At 34.5% G+C, this 16787-nt stretch overlaps 1 protein-coding gene across 2 annotated transcripts in view; it reads left to right on the top strand.

Moving 5' to 3' along the window:
* The window catches only part of GABRB2 (gamma-aminobutyric acid type A receptor subunit beta2), a 162469-nt gene extending 147236 nt beyond the window's left edge, over positions 1-15233 (top strand). For both annotated transcript variants that reach the window (XM_032197254.1, XM_032197256.1), the window contains exons 10-11: positions 10519-10569; positions 14085-15233. In XM_032197254.1, coding sequence (XP_032053145.1) covers positions 10519-10569; positions 14085-14432 — 399 coding nt within the window. In that variant the 3' untranslated portion in view covers positions 14433-15233. The remainder of the gene's footprint in view (positions 1-10518; positions 10570-14084) is intronic.
* Positions 15234-16787: the final 1554 nt, after the last annotated feature.

Genomic DNA, 16787 nt, shown 5'->3' with positions numbered 1-16787 from the left:
GACAGAGTATTTGAATTTGTTGGTTTTGTTGTTTTGGGTTTTTTTTGGTTGGTTGTTTTTGTTTGTTTGTTTGGTTGGTTGGTTTGGTTTGTTTGGTAAGTTGGTTTCTTTTTTTTTTTCTTAATTTAGATATATAACCTAATAGATGTGTTATCATAAGATGTGTTAACATTAGGTGCATTTTGCCTTTCATTTCTAGTCCTATGCTTACCATTTGTGTAAGTGTGTTATACAGGCTGTGTTTAAATTATTACAAAATCATATTTATTCTGTACAGTTAGGTCAGCTATGTTTAGAAAAATTAAGTGGCTATTGTAAATTAACATTTCTTATATAAAATTTATTTATTATTTTGATTCAAAGTAATTTGATTTGCATTCACAGAAAAATTCTGCATAATGTAGATAGATCACAATGTTCACACTACAGTAATAATTGAAACCTTGAAGTTACCAACCTAGCTTGAAGCAAAGAGAAGCTGCAAGTGTATAGGCTATATACCTGAAGTATGTGATGACATAAGTCATGTAAATAAAATTCTACCTCTGATGTTGCAATCACATTATTGTTTTTGTAAGCTTTAATAAAGAAATTTCCCTCTGGAAAAAAAAGGAGGGGGGGGAGAGGGGGAGTGTGTCAGCATATTGTGCAACACTTCATTAAACTGTTCATATTTTTTTAGCGTTTTTTTAAATAAATGTCACTGACATAAAATCATAGAATTATGGGTTCTGATATTGCTAGCCTCTACAAGTTTAAATAAGCTGTTGAGGTATTTGTTTGCTTGTGTTTTTTTCTGGACACAAAGACTTTCTTAAGAATATACTGCATGTATTTTTGAAACTATGAGTAATTCTTTACTCAGTAGTCTCTTACGTAAGGTATTCAGTCAGTATGCCTGAGAGTTGCAGTGTGTTGCTGTTAACACAATGCCAAGTCACGACCAACAGAAATTGTCAGACTAATTGTCAGACCTTTTTCTGTCAGAAATTCGGGTACCATGTAGAGAACATGGAACTTAATATGATAATGAGATTAAACTGGATATTAATAGATTTGAATAACAATAGAAATGTTCTCTAGAAGAATGAATGTGGGGCTTAGGCAGCTAAGAAGATTTAAGCAAATATAGGTATCTTGGCAATTCATTGCCCTCCTGACCCACTGTTTTTATATCCAAATTAGCACACAGTTGCTAAAGGAGATGGCAAGAACAAAGCAAATAAAAGCCTAACCTGCCCCTCAGCTGCACTTAACATGGTAATTTTCTTTCCCTCCATTTTGTGTCAACTGCTAATTGAGTTTTTCCCTACACCTCCTTGACCAAGGAAGAGTTAGACAAAGTTTAACCAGAAAACTTGTCCTTAGAGCTTTCATTTTCAAAGGACTCCACTGCATTATCAGAGTTTAAGACAAACAAGAGTATGCAATAACCTGTTTTGTAAGTGATCACACCTAATTCTTACACCTATGGAGTTGGGCAGGTTGGGGGTAGATGGTCTGTGGCCATTGTATGGTCTAGGACATGCATCCTTCTTCTCCGAGTGCCCATTATTAGATTGACTGGCATGGTATGGGCTGTTCTAACCCAAAGACAGAACACTCTGCTTCATTGTGTCTGCAGTGCCACCCATTACAGTAGCATGCTTTGTAATGGCATAGAGTGAGCTCAGGTACTGCTGTGCCACCTTAGCTTTTCTCTCATGACATCATGACAGCCTCCTAGCTTTCTTTACCAATGAATAAATGGAAGAGTCTGTGGGGGTTTTTTCTTCTTCTTTTTTTTTTTTTTTTTTTTTTTTTTTTTAATGCCATATCCATACATGTGTCTTTTTTTTTTTTAAAAAAAAAGGGGCAGAATTAGAGGAATGACTGCATTAATGTTAGCCAGTGAGAATGCACAGATACATATACATGTGGGCCTTTACAGGCTAACTTGTGATAGCTTTTGGTACACTGCAAATGCACAAGGTCACTCTCCTCAGTTTTCAGACTGTGGTGTAAAGATGCATTAACAGAGCCCAAGCCTGAGATAATATATCCTACTCCAAAGCAACATTCATTAATTTAGCCTTGGCTAATGCTTTTATTTCCACTCTGATTTTTCTCTGATATTTCCATTCTGGCATCCCTGCATCCTTTTCAGTTCATGGAAATACATATATTTGTTCATTTCTCTCTGAAAATAGTGTGTAAATGCACTTCTGATGAGGAGGAGGAACTATTGCAAAGGTACTTTAAAATAATTGTTGTTTATTACATACAACTATGCCTTATACCAAAAGCAGGAGAGATGCTTCTAGTCTTTGTGAGCATAGGGAAAAAAAAAAAAAAAGAAAAAAAAAAAAAGAATTTTAAGATCCCTATGTATAACATAGGGATCTTAAATCATTAACTCACTTAATGAATTCTACATGATATTAAAACACCGTAGCAACATAAAGCTCTTAAAATTTCAGTTTAAAATCTTATATCCTCACTGTTCTGTATCACTTGAGATAGTTCTTCCACTGTCCAGATTTCAGTGGTAGTTTTCTTTTTTTTTCCAAGGAGAGTCTTTCTTTTGTTTGAAGGACACATAAAACCGCACGAGGACTGATTCTTGAGCCAGGGACAGAGGGACTTACACCGAAGTTTATTGAATGACATGGAGTGAAAGTAGGCAGGGATTATAAAAGCTCAGCGTTTCTCCTCAATTTACATTCTTGCATTATCAATGAATTACTGCAAACAAAACAACCAGCAATGCAGAGTGCTCAGCCAGCCTCTGCATGTGCTGTTGAAACAGGGGGTATGATAGGAGTAAAATTTGAGGCAGTTCCAGTTTTAGCCTACAGCACTTTGCAGAAGCAGTCAGAAGGTGATTTATTTCCGTGAACTGTAGCGATATTCAACATGACATCTGAATAAAGGTCAAGTCGACTGCATGAGGGTTTCTTTCTGCAGCTGCACTCCTTTGAATGCCATGTTTAATTAATATAAGAACAGTGCCTGTACAATCCATTTGTTGAAAGCACATTATTCTCTTTGCTTATGTAGCTCATCTACAAACCTGGCATCCACCAGTGACCCTGAATTAAATACACTTTTGGTTAAGAAAAAAAAAAAAAGAATCTATTAATACAATTTATATTATTATTTCAGATTGCAGGTGAATAAAAGCATTGCTTCACAAAAACAAACAACCAAAAAAAAAAAATATATATAGTGAAGTAGAAGAAATGTACTAAGCTACAATCTATAAGAGATGTCTGGCTAGTTAATCTGGGGAATTGGTTTCCCAAAGCAGATCAGTTCTGAAGAGTTTCACAAGGTTTAATTGAATGGCCCTGAGTCAGCCAATTCCTATTTAAAAAAAAATAAAATTCATAACTCATTATAAAGATTGTACTAAATGCTGTGTGCTAGGGGATGTTACCTGGTTGTGTTGATGAATCTTGAGATCACTGGATCGTAAGTACACTAAGTGGTAAAAATATTACTGTAATGTAGGAAGTGTCTGTCAAACCCTGCTACCTTTGCTTTATTTATACTGACTGGAGTGATCATCTCTTTAGTTTCTTTTAGCAAACAACAATTTGTTGTTGTCTAATTTAGGGGAAATCAATTTCAGGCTAAAATCTAAATTCAGAATCTAAAATTCATATCAGAATTGTTTATAAATAGAATGATACAATCCTGAACTAGTAAGAAAGATAGATATTTCAAATTCCTCTTCTGTAATTTTTGCCCATTTGTAGTCAATCTGTAACTGTTAATTACGATGCCTTACCTTTTATTATTACACTTTATTTTTATTATTACACTTTAAGCTGCATGATCAACAATATATAAAAAATATATATATTTGTGGTAGAACGCATCTTAAAGATTTTTTTTCCCAATATTTCAAAAACACATCCTCCTCAAAAATAGCGTGTTTTTTTTCAACAGTAGAAATGTTCTAATTCCTTTGGGGAGAAACCATCCAATCACCTTGCCACAAAGACACTGCATGCCTTACATGAAGATCAAGACAGAGCAGGGTTAATGAGCAGAATAGCCCATGCAACCTAGAAATAACATGCTGAACACTAGTCATAGCAATATATTACTCATGTACTATATGAATGGGGCATGCATACAGACCTATGCAAATTATTATATTTCTTTATAAATATTATTTATAAAGGGTGCTAGGGAGTGTATTGCATATGTGTATGTTAAATTTAAAAAATAGTAATTCTGGGCTACAAAGACCTACAGTTTTCTGTAAATTCAATTTGCTACTCATTCATTGGGTACTAGCTGCTTTCTCAGAATCCTGCATATGGAGAAAGATAGACATGGGGTATTATTTTCTTTATCTAACTCAGGAAAAGGTTTAGGAGACTGGTAAGATTGTGCGTAAAGTTAAAATATATACATGTATGTATATATACAAATGTGTATATATATGAATATATCTTTCGTACTCTTTAGATACTAGGTTTAAAAATCACTCCGTAATGATGCGAGATACTAAAACATAGAACTGTGTGTGTATATATATAGAGAGAATTTATTATTATTATTTTTTGTATGTCTCCATTGCTCTTTTTAGAGGTATGAGAGGCCGAAATTTAGTTTTCTTCCCCAACCAAAAAATTTAAGTCTTCTCCCTGAACTTAATGCATTTTACGGAAAGCCTTGCTTACCTATTCTTGCTTTTATCCTCAAGATGAACTCAGCTTTCTGTTAATTTAGCTGTCAGAAATTTAACACTTTTGGGCTGTCTTGAGGGACGTAACAGTAAAGGTCATACTGCCTAAAGCAGCATGATTATTTTAGGGTAATGTTTTCTGGCTTTTTTTTTTTTTTTTTTTTGACTATTTATTTGACTATTCAAAGGTTTCTGCAGGTAACTTTAAAAGAAAGTCTTCTGAAACCGAAGATTTTAGCTTACTTTCTGCTAGATGGATTTCTAGGGTTTTATGCTTCAAAAAGATATAGTAATTTGGGATAGGAAAAGCGTCTTTACATAAGTTTCAATTGTTACATGAGGGTTTTATTAAAGTACATGATAATATATCTGGAGGAGAAGATCCAAAGCCAGTTCTATATAGTTATCATTAGAAGAGGGTTTATGTGGGGAGGAGTATTCTTCAACTTATATTTCTTCTTCCTTTTCGTATGTATGTGTATGAGGCATATATCATTTGCAACATAAAAATACATCTAGATTTGGTCTCCAAACATTGGGGGGGGGGGGGAGGGTGTCATTTTTTCTTAATTTTAAATGTTCTCTGAAATTTTCCTACAATTCAAATGTGTATATTTTGTATGTGTATATATGTTACTATAAAACTATAACATTTTTAACTAATCAAACTCAAGACAATTTTAATGTATAAGCACATAAGAACACTAAAATGACAGGAAGAAGACTAATTAATTTTGTTTGTTTTCTCTAAGATTAATTCATACACGAATACAAATTAAGTACAATACAAAATTTGCAAAGGTGCATAATATTGCTGTATAATTTGCATGATACACAATATTGGTATATAGTGAATATACAGAAATTTACCTAGAAACAAATCTGAAATGACTAAGCATTTCGTGTCAACAAAGTTTTTTTCATTCTTGTCACTCATTTCTAAATGAGTGACAAAACATTAGATTCTCCCCAAAACATCAGACTATCAGCATGCAAGTGAATCATGCAGGAATATTCTAATTCTGTCAACAAATTCAGATTTTCTGATTATTTTAAGTACTGTTCTTTTTAATATTGTCAGAACCAGTCCTCTGAGCCTTGCAAAATCTATAGCTGTTAAACTGGCAGTGTTTCAGGCTTCTATATCAGCCCTGAACATGATCATAAGTACATTTCTAGATTTTTTTTAATTTGAAAATATAGTGTCAAAAATTGGAAATTCATCTTCATTTTCCCCACACTGAAAATGTGACACTGTTTTTTTCCATAAAAAATCTCAGGAATTTCCTGAGTCAAATTCACCACAATTGAATTTCTCTCTACTGTTTTGTCTGACATTTGTTACTGCTCCTGAAATCTTTCCTTGTATGTTCTACTGCCTTTGACCATGTTACTTTTTGGGCTGAGCCCATGAATCATGGTGGTGTTCTTCTACAAAATCACAAGCCTAAGTCTGTAGGCAAATAGATGGAAGTTTCAGGAGAATGAAACATTGGTAGACTGCCATACAGCCCACCGACCTTTATGACAAATGCATGATGTGTAGTGCTTTCCATGTTGTATTTGACTTTAAGCAAGAAAAGTAGCATCTATGGATTTTATAAAAGTCTGTTCTAGAAAAGCTACTTTATCAACCTTATTTTTACTGCCTAGTTCATATATCAGAACCATAATTATATTCAAATTATACCTTGGAAATTTTGCCAGTTGTAACGATAATCAAATGTTTCATGTATTTTTCATCTTTCATGAAGCTTTTCTACATATATCGAAGAAATTTTACTGTGTTTCTGTAGTAGATTTCTGGTGCTAGCTCTATATATTCTAGCTAGTTAAAGTATATTTTGCAAGACAGCATAATAGGAAACTTGGTTTATGGGCATAGAGGAAATGGAAACTACTACAGAAAGAAAATGCTCGAATGCTCTTGCAGGTTTGTTTTTCATTTATAGGATCTTGAAGAGAGTTAAATGCATACATGTAACTTTGGTGACACTTCAACAATTTATATTGTTAGAGAAGTATTAATAAGAATGAGAGCTGCCTAATTCCTTGTTTCTTGGTGAAAAGGTATGACTGTCATTAATCGGTACTCCAGGAGATTTCTATTCTAAATATCCTACCTTTGCTTCCTTCTTAATGTTTCAGTAGTAAAGAAATATGGTTGAAAATTGAAGTTGAAATTTCAAAAAGTCCAGTTCTACTTAAATCACTTTCTTTATGTTTATTTCTGGTTCAAGATTAATTTTCTTCCATTTTAGTGTTTATAGAGTTGGCCTTGTAGAAATACATACTCTCAGGTGGTTCAGAAAGATTCATTTTTAATTTTTGCAACTTTTATCCTAGAAATTTTTTTTCACTTTACTGTAGAAGAATTGTGGGTTTTTTTATTATTATTATTATTATTATTTATTTTGTTTGTTTTGTTTGTTTGTTTGTTTGTGTGTGTGTGGAAAGGTTAAATTTTTAAAATGCAGTCACTTACTCAAGACATTGATCTGAATGATTGTTTTGCAGTCTCAAGGACAAAAAAAGAAATCTGTACCTAAAGCTTCCAGAAGAGAGGGCAACTACCTTTAAATATCATCAATACAAACTTTATTCAAATGAAAAAAACTTACCAGCTAGAATTCATCATAACTAGTATTTAGATCCACCATTGTAACGTATTCTTGTAGACTAAAATAAAGCAGTGCATGTACACAGGAGAAGGAAACAATTTGTGGCTTTGGATTAAAAGTGACAGTCTTATTCACAGGTCAGGAAATCACTTGAAAGCATGACTAACCTAAGTATGTGTTTAAGTCCCATTAAATTAATGTATCCACTTAAAGAAAGTCACAAGCTCCATTCCTGATTTACATACTTGTTTACTATTTATGGTATACTATATTTTCTATACTGGAATGGAAATTTTATGTGCAAGATCAAGACCTTAAGCAATTTATTCCTTCCACTTTATATTAGAGATTGCATTGTACTGAATTATCTTGGTCAAAGGTGAGATGGAAGAAGATGCATTTCTGTATTTCTGTATATATTTCTGTAGATTACAGTGTACTTTACATTTTTCTTTCTTGATTGGCTAAGGTGCTTTAGCCCACTTTATTCAAGGAAAAGAAAAAAAAAAAGCAGAACAGAAATGTTTTGTTTTGTTTTGTTTTTGTAATATTTCACAAGATGTTGGTGTAAGCTTCAGGCCTCAGGACAGAAATAAGGGCCATTGTCCTGTTTCTCCCCATCTTCCCCCTGGTTTTGTATATTTAGCTTGCTGGATTTTGGTTCAGAATGTTAGATTCCATGCAGTAGTTTGCACAAGTTCCTATGACATGATTTTTATTCCAGTTTCAAGTCAAAGATAGTTCACCCTTTTTAATATTATTTATGCACTTATTCTAGAATGTCTTAAGTATGGAATCTTGTATGTAAGTAATAGGTGCCAAAAGAACGCATATGTTTTCAACCATTACTCCAGAGTTCAACAATGCTTAACGACTGATTTACCGATGTGTTACTAATGATAATGATCAAGATATTCACATATGTTGTGGGGTAAAAATAGATGCTTAGAAGCTGAATTACAAGGAATTAGAAAAGTGTTTAAAGCTCTGTGTCCAGATCTCACATTTTTTTCTGATTTTTTTTTCTTTATTTCTTATTGGCTTGCCTTTTTTTTTTTTTTTTCTTCGATTTTTAGGCTTTGAGAAGCTCAAGAGCCAAAAGAAAATCACAACTGAATTTGGAGAGTTTTTCTGGATTTTCTGATCTGAAATGAAATAAAGTAATCCAAAATTATAAGTCAACTTGTGATACTGTGATACTGTGAACTTATTTTTACTGTCCTCTAACTGCATACTTTACAGCCTGACTCATGTCTTAGGTGTATAACACAAACTGAGTCAATGTATCCCAATGTGGTTTCATAAACAGTTACTACAATGCTGGCAATGATTTTCATCTTATACAGACAATGGAAATACAGTGTTAGTTACATTCTTAGGGGCATTGTTTCACATATAGATGTTTTAAAATATTAGGCATTTGTGCTTTATTAGTTGATATAGCTTTGTCTCAGTAGAATTGTCTGTACAACTGTAGGTAGGTGCCATTTGAAAATCATTTTTTCTTTTTTCTTCCAGAGTGAAACTTGCAGCATCTTATATAAAACCTTCTATGTGTTACCTTGAGTAGTCAGTACTATCCCCAGAGATCAGTGGTTCCTGAACAATAAAGCAATCCTTACTGATGAAGTGGGAGATCCCTATTACATGTAAAGAGTGTTTTGCACTGTCACCTAATATTCCTAGAGCTACTAAGATTAGTCAGGAATGGGTTGTTACTGGTTTTCTAAGTAAAGTTCAGTAACAAAGAGGTGGGAAAGTATACTATGGGTAACACTAAGAGTTTTATCTCTAACAAATTAAATTATATATCTAGGCATGCCACATTGAGTTTCATTGCTACAGGGATATTTATTTCTGTGTTTTCACTTCTTAAGAATGTTGGTTCACAGGACCTATAAATGCTGAAACCTAATCTGTAGTGTTAACTTTGTAGCAGACCAGCGACTCCTGTTCTCCATTCTTGGTTTAGCTTACCATATTTTCTTTTAGTTAATGGCAGCCTTACTTATCAAACAACTATTTCTATGGAATTTACAAATGTTTTGTTTCATAAAGTTTTTCAGTTGGAAATTTCAGTCCTGCCGAGTGTTTCATCGATGGTATTTGTGCCATCCTGCCATAAAGTGAGCTATCAGTACCTGCCTGTAATTGAAGATTACCTTACAGGGGAAAAATAATAGAATATGAGAAAGCAAAAAGGGACAATACTATATCTTTTCAATTCATGAGTATGAATTTACCTCCTACTATTGAATTGTTTGGCATAACAGCAAAGTTTAATCACCAAGATGCTGGTTTACTAGATGTTACTAGTTTCAGAGATGTGGTCATCGTTGGAGGATTCCTAATGTACATATGTCTGCCTGCATGTATGATTGTGAGAGTTGTAATTTCCTTGTATTTTGCAGTTGCTAATATATTAGCATAAGAGGATTTCCTCAAGATAGCCATCATTTTGGAATGTCTAGATAGCAGGAAGAATATATAATGGTAACATTTCTACACTTTCCTCTATTCTCTTTGAGGCCATCAAAATGTCATGGCCACTTTCTAGGCTCCAGAGTCAGCTTTTTCACTGGTTGACCTGGACCTATAAGTGAATATCATTTATATCATATATTTTGTCATCCACCTTTAAGATTGATTTTAAGAAAAAACAAACACCCTCTTGCATGGTTGCTGAGCTCTGGTCATTTCTCATTCACTTCCACATTCACCTTTTTTATTTTCATGGCCCTTTCTGCTGCTTTTTCTTCATCTTCACATCCTCCCTTTGTTCCTTGCCCCTGGGAGTTTTTCCATTGTTTGAATTCTCCTGTTCACCATAAAGAGTCTAGTTGTATGGTTGAACAATCCTTCAGCACCGAGAGAGCTTTCTAACCTTCTGCCACCTTCTTTTTAAATCACTTTTACACTTATTTTTCCCGCAGAATAATTTTAACAGTTGTTTTCATATCATCATATCTTCCTTGGTCACAGTGACCAGTTGGAAAAAATACATTTACATCACAAAGTTATGTTACCTTGAGTACCAGGGCAAGGCAGTAATGGCACCTCTGAAGCCAGAATATACCTATGATAATTGTTGGCTTAGAGGTCCCTGTATCTTCTAATTAGTTGTCCTATTAATACCCTAGAGTGCTTTAATTTTAAATGAAAGATAATAGCTGCCTTATCTCTAAGGAAACTGGTCTTGATTTTATTAACTTACAGGACAGAAGAATAATTGGCACATATCATTGTCCAGAAATGTATTCAACAAAGGTATCTTTCATTGTTTTCTGCTTTTATCCTCAGAGACTTAAGATTCAGGTCCTGACCACTTATGGTCATTAAAGATCCCATGGCACTTTTTTTTTATAGAGTGGTCATCTCAGCCCCAAGCATCCGGCCAAATATCAATTTATGTAACTGTTCTGCTTACCTAACATTCCCCACCACTACTCACCCACCCCATAGTTTTAATTGGCTCCAGCATTCTCCATTTCTTTGACTAAAATATAGTGTATTGTTCAGCACTTCACCTCAGAGGTGATTGCACTTCAGTGGGAAGTGGTTCTACTTTCTAATGCTTGTAAAGCGCTTTGGGATCCTTTTGAATGGGTGGTGGTGTGTACAATAAATGTAAATCATTAACATTCTGTCTCACACTTCCCTTAATTGTGAAGCATGTTTTATTAGAGTTGGGCGAACCTGCTTGGTGAAAATAACACTTCCAGCTCTCTCTAATCTACTGAGGAACCTTTTGTCAGAGGTTGAAAAGTCGGGTTAATTTTGTTCTATTGTTGCTGTTTCATTTATTTTCATATTTACTCATTTACTTGTACTTCTAGATTGGAACTGGATTGGAATTCTTCAAAATACTATGAAAAATTCAGTTCTTGTAACTGTCAATCCACTGTAATGGGTGCAGGAAATTCAGATTTGTGCTGGAGAAGCACCTGAACTTTGTGGTGCTTACCTGTCTATTCTAACACTTGAAGGTTCACCCATCACTAATTTTTACTTTACTTTGAATTATTTCATATGAGAAATTCTTGGAATATTGAGAAATGCTTTGTTCCAACTCCTATATCAGTGTGGTATGTGCAGAAGAAGACACTTTGCCCTAGAAGATAGTCTAGAATATTGCTGGATGTTCTTTCTGCCCACCATCACTAATATTGCTAACTACTGCCAAAGATTGCCAGATATATGCAGCAATTTTCTGTGTTAGCAACATATATTCAGTAAATTTCTTACTTCATTGATTTTAATATAAAATCCAAAGTCAAATGAATCAAAGCAAAAAGTTAACTGAGGGAATGATAACAGCTGTACACTGTCTATTTTAAACTCTGGTAGACTAAAATAACTTTTGTTATATTTGTGTTCCATAGCAAAGTGTATGAGTATGTAAAGAGCACTCAAATTTCTAATATCATTGCAGATCAAAAGGATAAAATTTTTAGAGTATATTCAGACTAAGAATATTTAAGAGGTGAACAAATTTGTTGGCACTGACATCTTTCCAAAGATAGTGTCTTAGAATACACAACACATAGGTGAAAATAACCCAAGCTCTAGGCTCTGGGGTAAAGCCCTTGTATTAGTAAATGTTATGTCAAATTTCCCCTTATGTCATTGGAACTAAAATTTATTTTGTCTTTGTAAGGATATGTGAAAATATGAACAATGTAGTTTCCAAAATGTCTTTGCACCCCTCTTGTAAGATAATTTACCTGTTTGTTTTTAAAAATTCTTGAGATCTTACAGTTGTTTTTATTTTCAGTCTTATGACAGCCAATTTTGTCTCCAGAAATCTCTTCAGAAATTTCTAAATAACTGTACTCATTATAAGGAAATAATTGCAGACCCTCTTGTGAAGTTTCATATATCTATTTGATAATTTTCTGTATGTTTGCTTTTGTTCGTATTACAATAGCAGAATACACTTTTTGCCTTAATTCTGCTTCATGCATATGAGAACTGATTTGATGATCTTCCTGGCTAGAACACAGTATTTCCTTGCTGTGTTCATTATCAAGTACTTAAAGGAATTCGTGAGTTTCAGCCCAACTTTCCTATTTTTTCTGGTGCTTCTCAAAAGCAAATGCTGATTTCTCTAGCTAGAAAATTCAGAGATCTCATATAGTTGTGATTGGAAGCAAGCAAAGTAAGTGATGTTGGCTGTTTCACACTGAATCATTACATTTAATCTAAAAGTAAAATATAACGAAACTAGAGGGGTGCAAACTCTCAAAAATTGAGAAAAATAGAAGGGAAATCTGGCATCTCAATGATGCTGATTTTCATGCATCACTTGAACAGATGTAATCACTCCAAATGGCAATGTTTTCAGTAGGTCCAAAGTACTTTTGTGAGTACCTATCTTCCACTATGCAATGGATGCTATTAAGAAGTGACATAGCTTTTTTTTTTTTTTTTTTTTTTTTTTTAAGCTAATGGCAAATACTGTGCTATATCAGGTAGCACACTGAGGTGCCTGGTGGTGGCTGCTGGCTTTTAAATATTACAAAAGAATTAATTCTATGTTACTGTTTAGAAATCCACAAAAGTCACAATTTGTGCACTTTCAAGAATAATCATAGTATATAATATGTACATGATAAATGGTTAAAATGGATGACTTATTCCTAAAGGAGCTCTGGAACAGTTCCACTTCTTATTTGGCCTGGAGTATAACCTGCACTGCCATCACTCAAGTCAGTGTAGTTATTTAGCTGCTCACTAGCTATTATTGAGTTTGAAAGTATTTTTATTGAATTATGCTTTGTACTCACAATTCAAAATATATGCTTGGAGGAGAGGCTGAGGAGAATTAGAACTCCTTAAATGACCTTATGTTAGTTTTCTATATATTACTTATTTTGAAGTTCTCCTACTATATTTCAGATCTATTTCAGATTGACCAAGAGTGGAATTGGTTCATATTTGAAATCTTAAATTTCTAAGATTTTATATTCAAAATTGCATTCACATTTGCTCTCTGAACTGTCTCAAATATATATATATATATATAGTAGTCAAAACTGTTTATTGAAACAAGTGTTCAAAGCACATTTGATGTGATTACACTCTGAACTATATGTCTGAGTTTTTCCTTGCTCTAAATTGCAACCATCTGCTATTCCAGTGTTCAGGTCTCCACAACATGCACACTGTAGTTACATAACACATTAGCACTGGGGAGTGGAGATAGTTATACTATTCCAGATGGTTACACTATGCCAGAATCTTTCCCCATGTAAACAGTAGTCCTGTCTGCATATGGGGAGTGAAAAGGTGCATCCTCCTGTGCAATGCTCCAGACCTCTTTTTATAGAGGCAGACACCTTGCAAATACCTGAAGTTCTTGTCAGAGCAGAACCTTTCATTTGAAAGAAACAAAACAAACAAACAAAAAGCAAAGGCTGCTTTTACTCCATAACCCCTACCTGCTTTTACTCCATAAACCCTACTAAGTAGAATAATAGCCCCAGATATTCTACCCAGTGGCAAAATCTCACTTTCAGGAGCTGAGCATATACACCACATGCAGGTATTGCTTCTGCTGACTAAATATAGGGTCTAGAGAGATAACATTTATTCCATTATATGATATCAGCCATATTGCTCCCTGAGTTCACAGATAATTGGCAAAAAATATAGCCACAGCTATGATTAAAGTCTTTCAGACAGGCTGGCATCCAAAGAATGAGTAGCCAGCATGGCTTCAATTTGCAATTGAATGGGCTTCTTTTCTTACCTTGTTAAATCTGCCTTCTTATTTCTTACAGATGGATCCACATGAAAATATTTTGTTGAGCACACTTGAAATTAAAAATGAGATGGCTGCCTCTGAGGCTGTGATGGGGCTTGGGGACCCTAGGAGCACGATGCTGGCCTATGACACTTCAAGCATCCAGTACCGGAAAGCTGGCTTACCCAGACACAGCTTTGGTCGCAATGCCCTGGAGCGGCACGTGGCACAGAAGAAAAGTAGGCTACGGAGACGTGCATCTCAACTGAAAATTACCATCCCTGACTTGACTGATGTAAATGCCATAGATAGATGGTCACGCATATTCTTCCCTGTTGTTTTTTCCTTCTTCAATATTGTCTATTGGCTTTACTATGTGAACTAAGAAACAACGTCACACAGGAAGCAAGAACTGGATTTCTCTTCAAATCAGTTGTACAGCCAAAAGTGGGACTTAGAAAAATTCTATTCAGGACAAAAAGTTATTTTAAAACACCTTAGTTGCTGGCCCACTCTCTGGTCTGCTTTTGTAACATTGTGTTTATTCCTGCTAAATCATAAATATGTACATTTGCAGTATAGACACATACCCTTATCAAACTATAAGTGCATTCAAATGCAAATGCAAATTAGATTCTGACAATCATCTCTGTCTCGCTGTCCCCCGCAATCTTCTTTTAGTGCTCATGTAAGTTTAGTGACACAAATTACAGGTGTAACAGGGTTTAATTTCAACAGCAGTATATACCATTCCCTGTGAAACTGTGTGTACAAGACATGCGTCTAAACTTAAGAGAGTGTACTGCTATCATGCTTATGAAACACACAGTTTACCTTTTAAAGGTGTAAACTTGAAAACAAGTAGTGCCTATCATCTTTCCAAGATGATGATGCTCAGAGGTTTCCCAATCATATTCAGGTATTTCCTGTTTATTGAAAGAGCTAAACCTTTGACTGATAATATTAGGGTCGGGTGTTTGCACAGATGCTGAAGCATAAAGCACTAGTTTTGTTTGGGTTTTAAAGAGATAGCATATGCTTGGAGTCTCAATGACTGTGGTTGTGATCTGTAGAGAAATGTAGCAGTGGTATAAAAATGAATCAAGTGATCATGTCCTGAATAGGTAGACATGCTGTTGTTTTGTGTTGGGGAAGGGGAATCATTTTTCCAATGTGCCAAAAGTTGGTTGGCCAGATAATAATTCTCTAGGTGGCTGAAGGAAATCAATGGTGCCCTGGCATTCTACTGAAAGGCAGAGAACAGTTAAAAATCAAGCACCAAGAAAAAACAAGGCTACATACATATGTAAGAATGTGTGTGTATGTATATGTCTGTGTGCATTCCTATACCTACTTGTCTGTGTATACAGGCATAAATACACACACATTGCAAATGAATGTTGTCAATCATAGTATGTACCTTAGTCTGAAATATTCATGTGGGTTTGTGTGATTTCTTAAAAGTTTGCAGTCTCTTTAGTGTTATGCTTGTCACTGTCATTATGCTTAACACATAACATTCAGTTTGATTAAAGTTATCATACGTCTTTCAACAGTAAATATCTGAGCATATGTACGTCAGTACAAAGATACTGACGGTATTTTCTCAGTCTGGAGTAGGTAATACCATTTCACATTTTGTTTTGCTTTGATTAATGTACTATTTTAAAGGGAAAGATTTGGTAGCTATCACTTTAATAGTTTACTTACACTGTAGCACCATAAAGTGGTTTGGGTTGGAAGGGACCTTAAAGATCACCCAGTTACAACCCCCTGCCATGGGTAGGAATATCTCCCAAAACTCCGGGCTGTCCAAAGCCCCATCCAGCCTGGCCTTGAGTGCTGCCAGTGATGGGGCATCCATAGCTTCTGTGGGCAGATTGTGCCAGTGCCTCACCACCCTTTTGCAAGTCTCCTGCTTTAGGATGTTTTCCATTGGACAAACTAGCAAAATTCATTTTTTTGCTGTAGGAAACTTGTTTAAGGTATTTTTTTATAGAGCTTTAATTTTATAGGCAAAATAGAATAGACAAAAATAAAATTTTATAGGTTAAAGTGGAGTTTGCCATTTAGTCCATTGTGGAAACATTTTCTGTAATGAAAACAATAAACATTTCCAAGAACAGTATAAAAAGTGTAAATTCTTGATGGCTTTTAAAAATCAGATCTGCAGTCTTGTTTAACAGAAAATATTTAATGAAGCAAAAGCCACATGCTATTGTATCTATGCTACCTCTCATTTGCGTACATATTTCTGAAATAAATTCCAATTCCAGTACCTTCCAACTAACAAAAGAATTTTTTTCAGGCAGTTACTATTTCCCTGTTTAACTTTGGCAATGCTTTAAAGTAGTTCATAGGAACACTTTTCATAAAATATTTTTGTTGTTGTTGTTCTTGCTTTAAGTAATTTTCTTGCAAATTAGTGTGTTTGGTTCCCCCTCACCCCCCATTAACAGTCAATGACAGTGATGGGAACAAAACAGTTCTGTGAAATAATAAGTGATTTTCTGACTTTGCTTTGAGCATGTGGCATGCTTATTTCCTTTTCCAATGGGGAGAGAATAGTTTTAAGCCTGAAAAGGGATTTGCTGGGCATAGACACCATCTATTGTTCTCAATGGAGTTGTATGTTCACATACTACTTTCAGGTTTGGAGTCTGCAACGTGTAGGAGTCAAGCTTTCATCATATGATAAACTTTCCAAGTCAAAAAATGTTGCTTTTTAATTCGTATACTT

Source organism: Aythya fuligula, chromosome 14 (genome assembly GCF_009819795.1).
Source record: "Aythya fuligula isolate bAytFul2 chromosome 14, bAytFul2.pri, whole genome shotgun sequence".
In the NCBI taxonomy this organism is placed as follows: Eukaryota; Metazoa; Chordata; class Aves; order Anseriformes; family Anatidae; genus Aythya; species Aythya fuligula.
The sequence above is the reverse complement of the archived record's forward strand: the minus strand, read 5'-3'. Positions and strand labels throughout refer to the sequence as shown.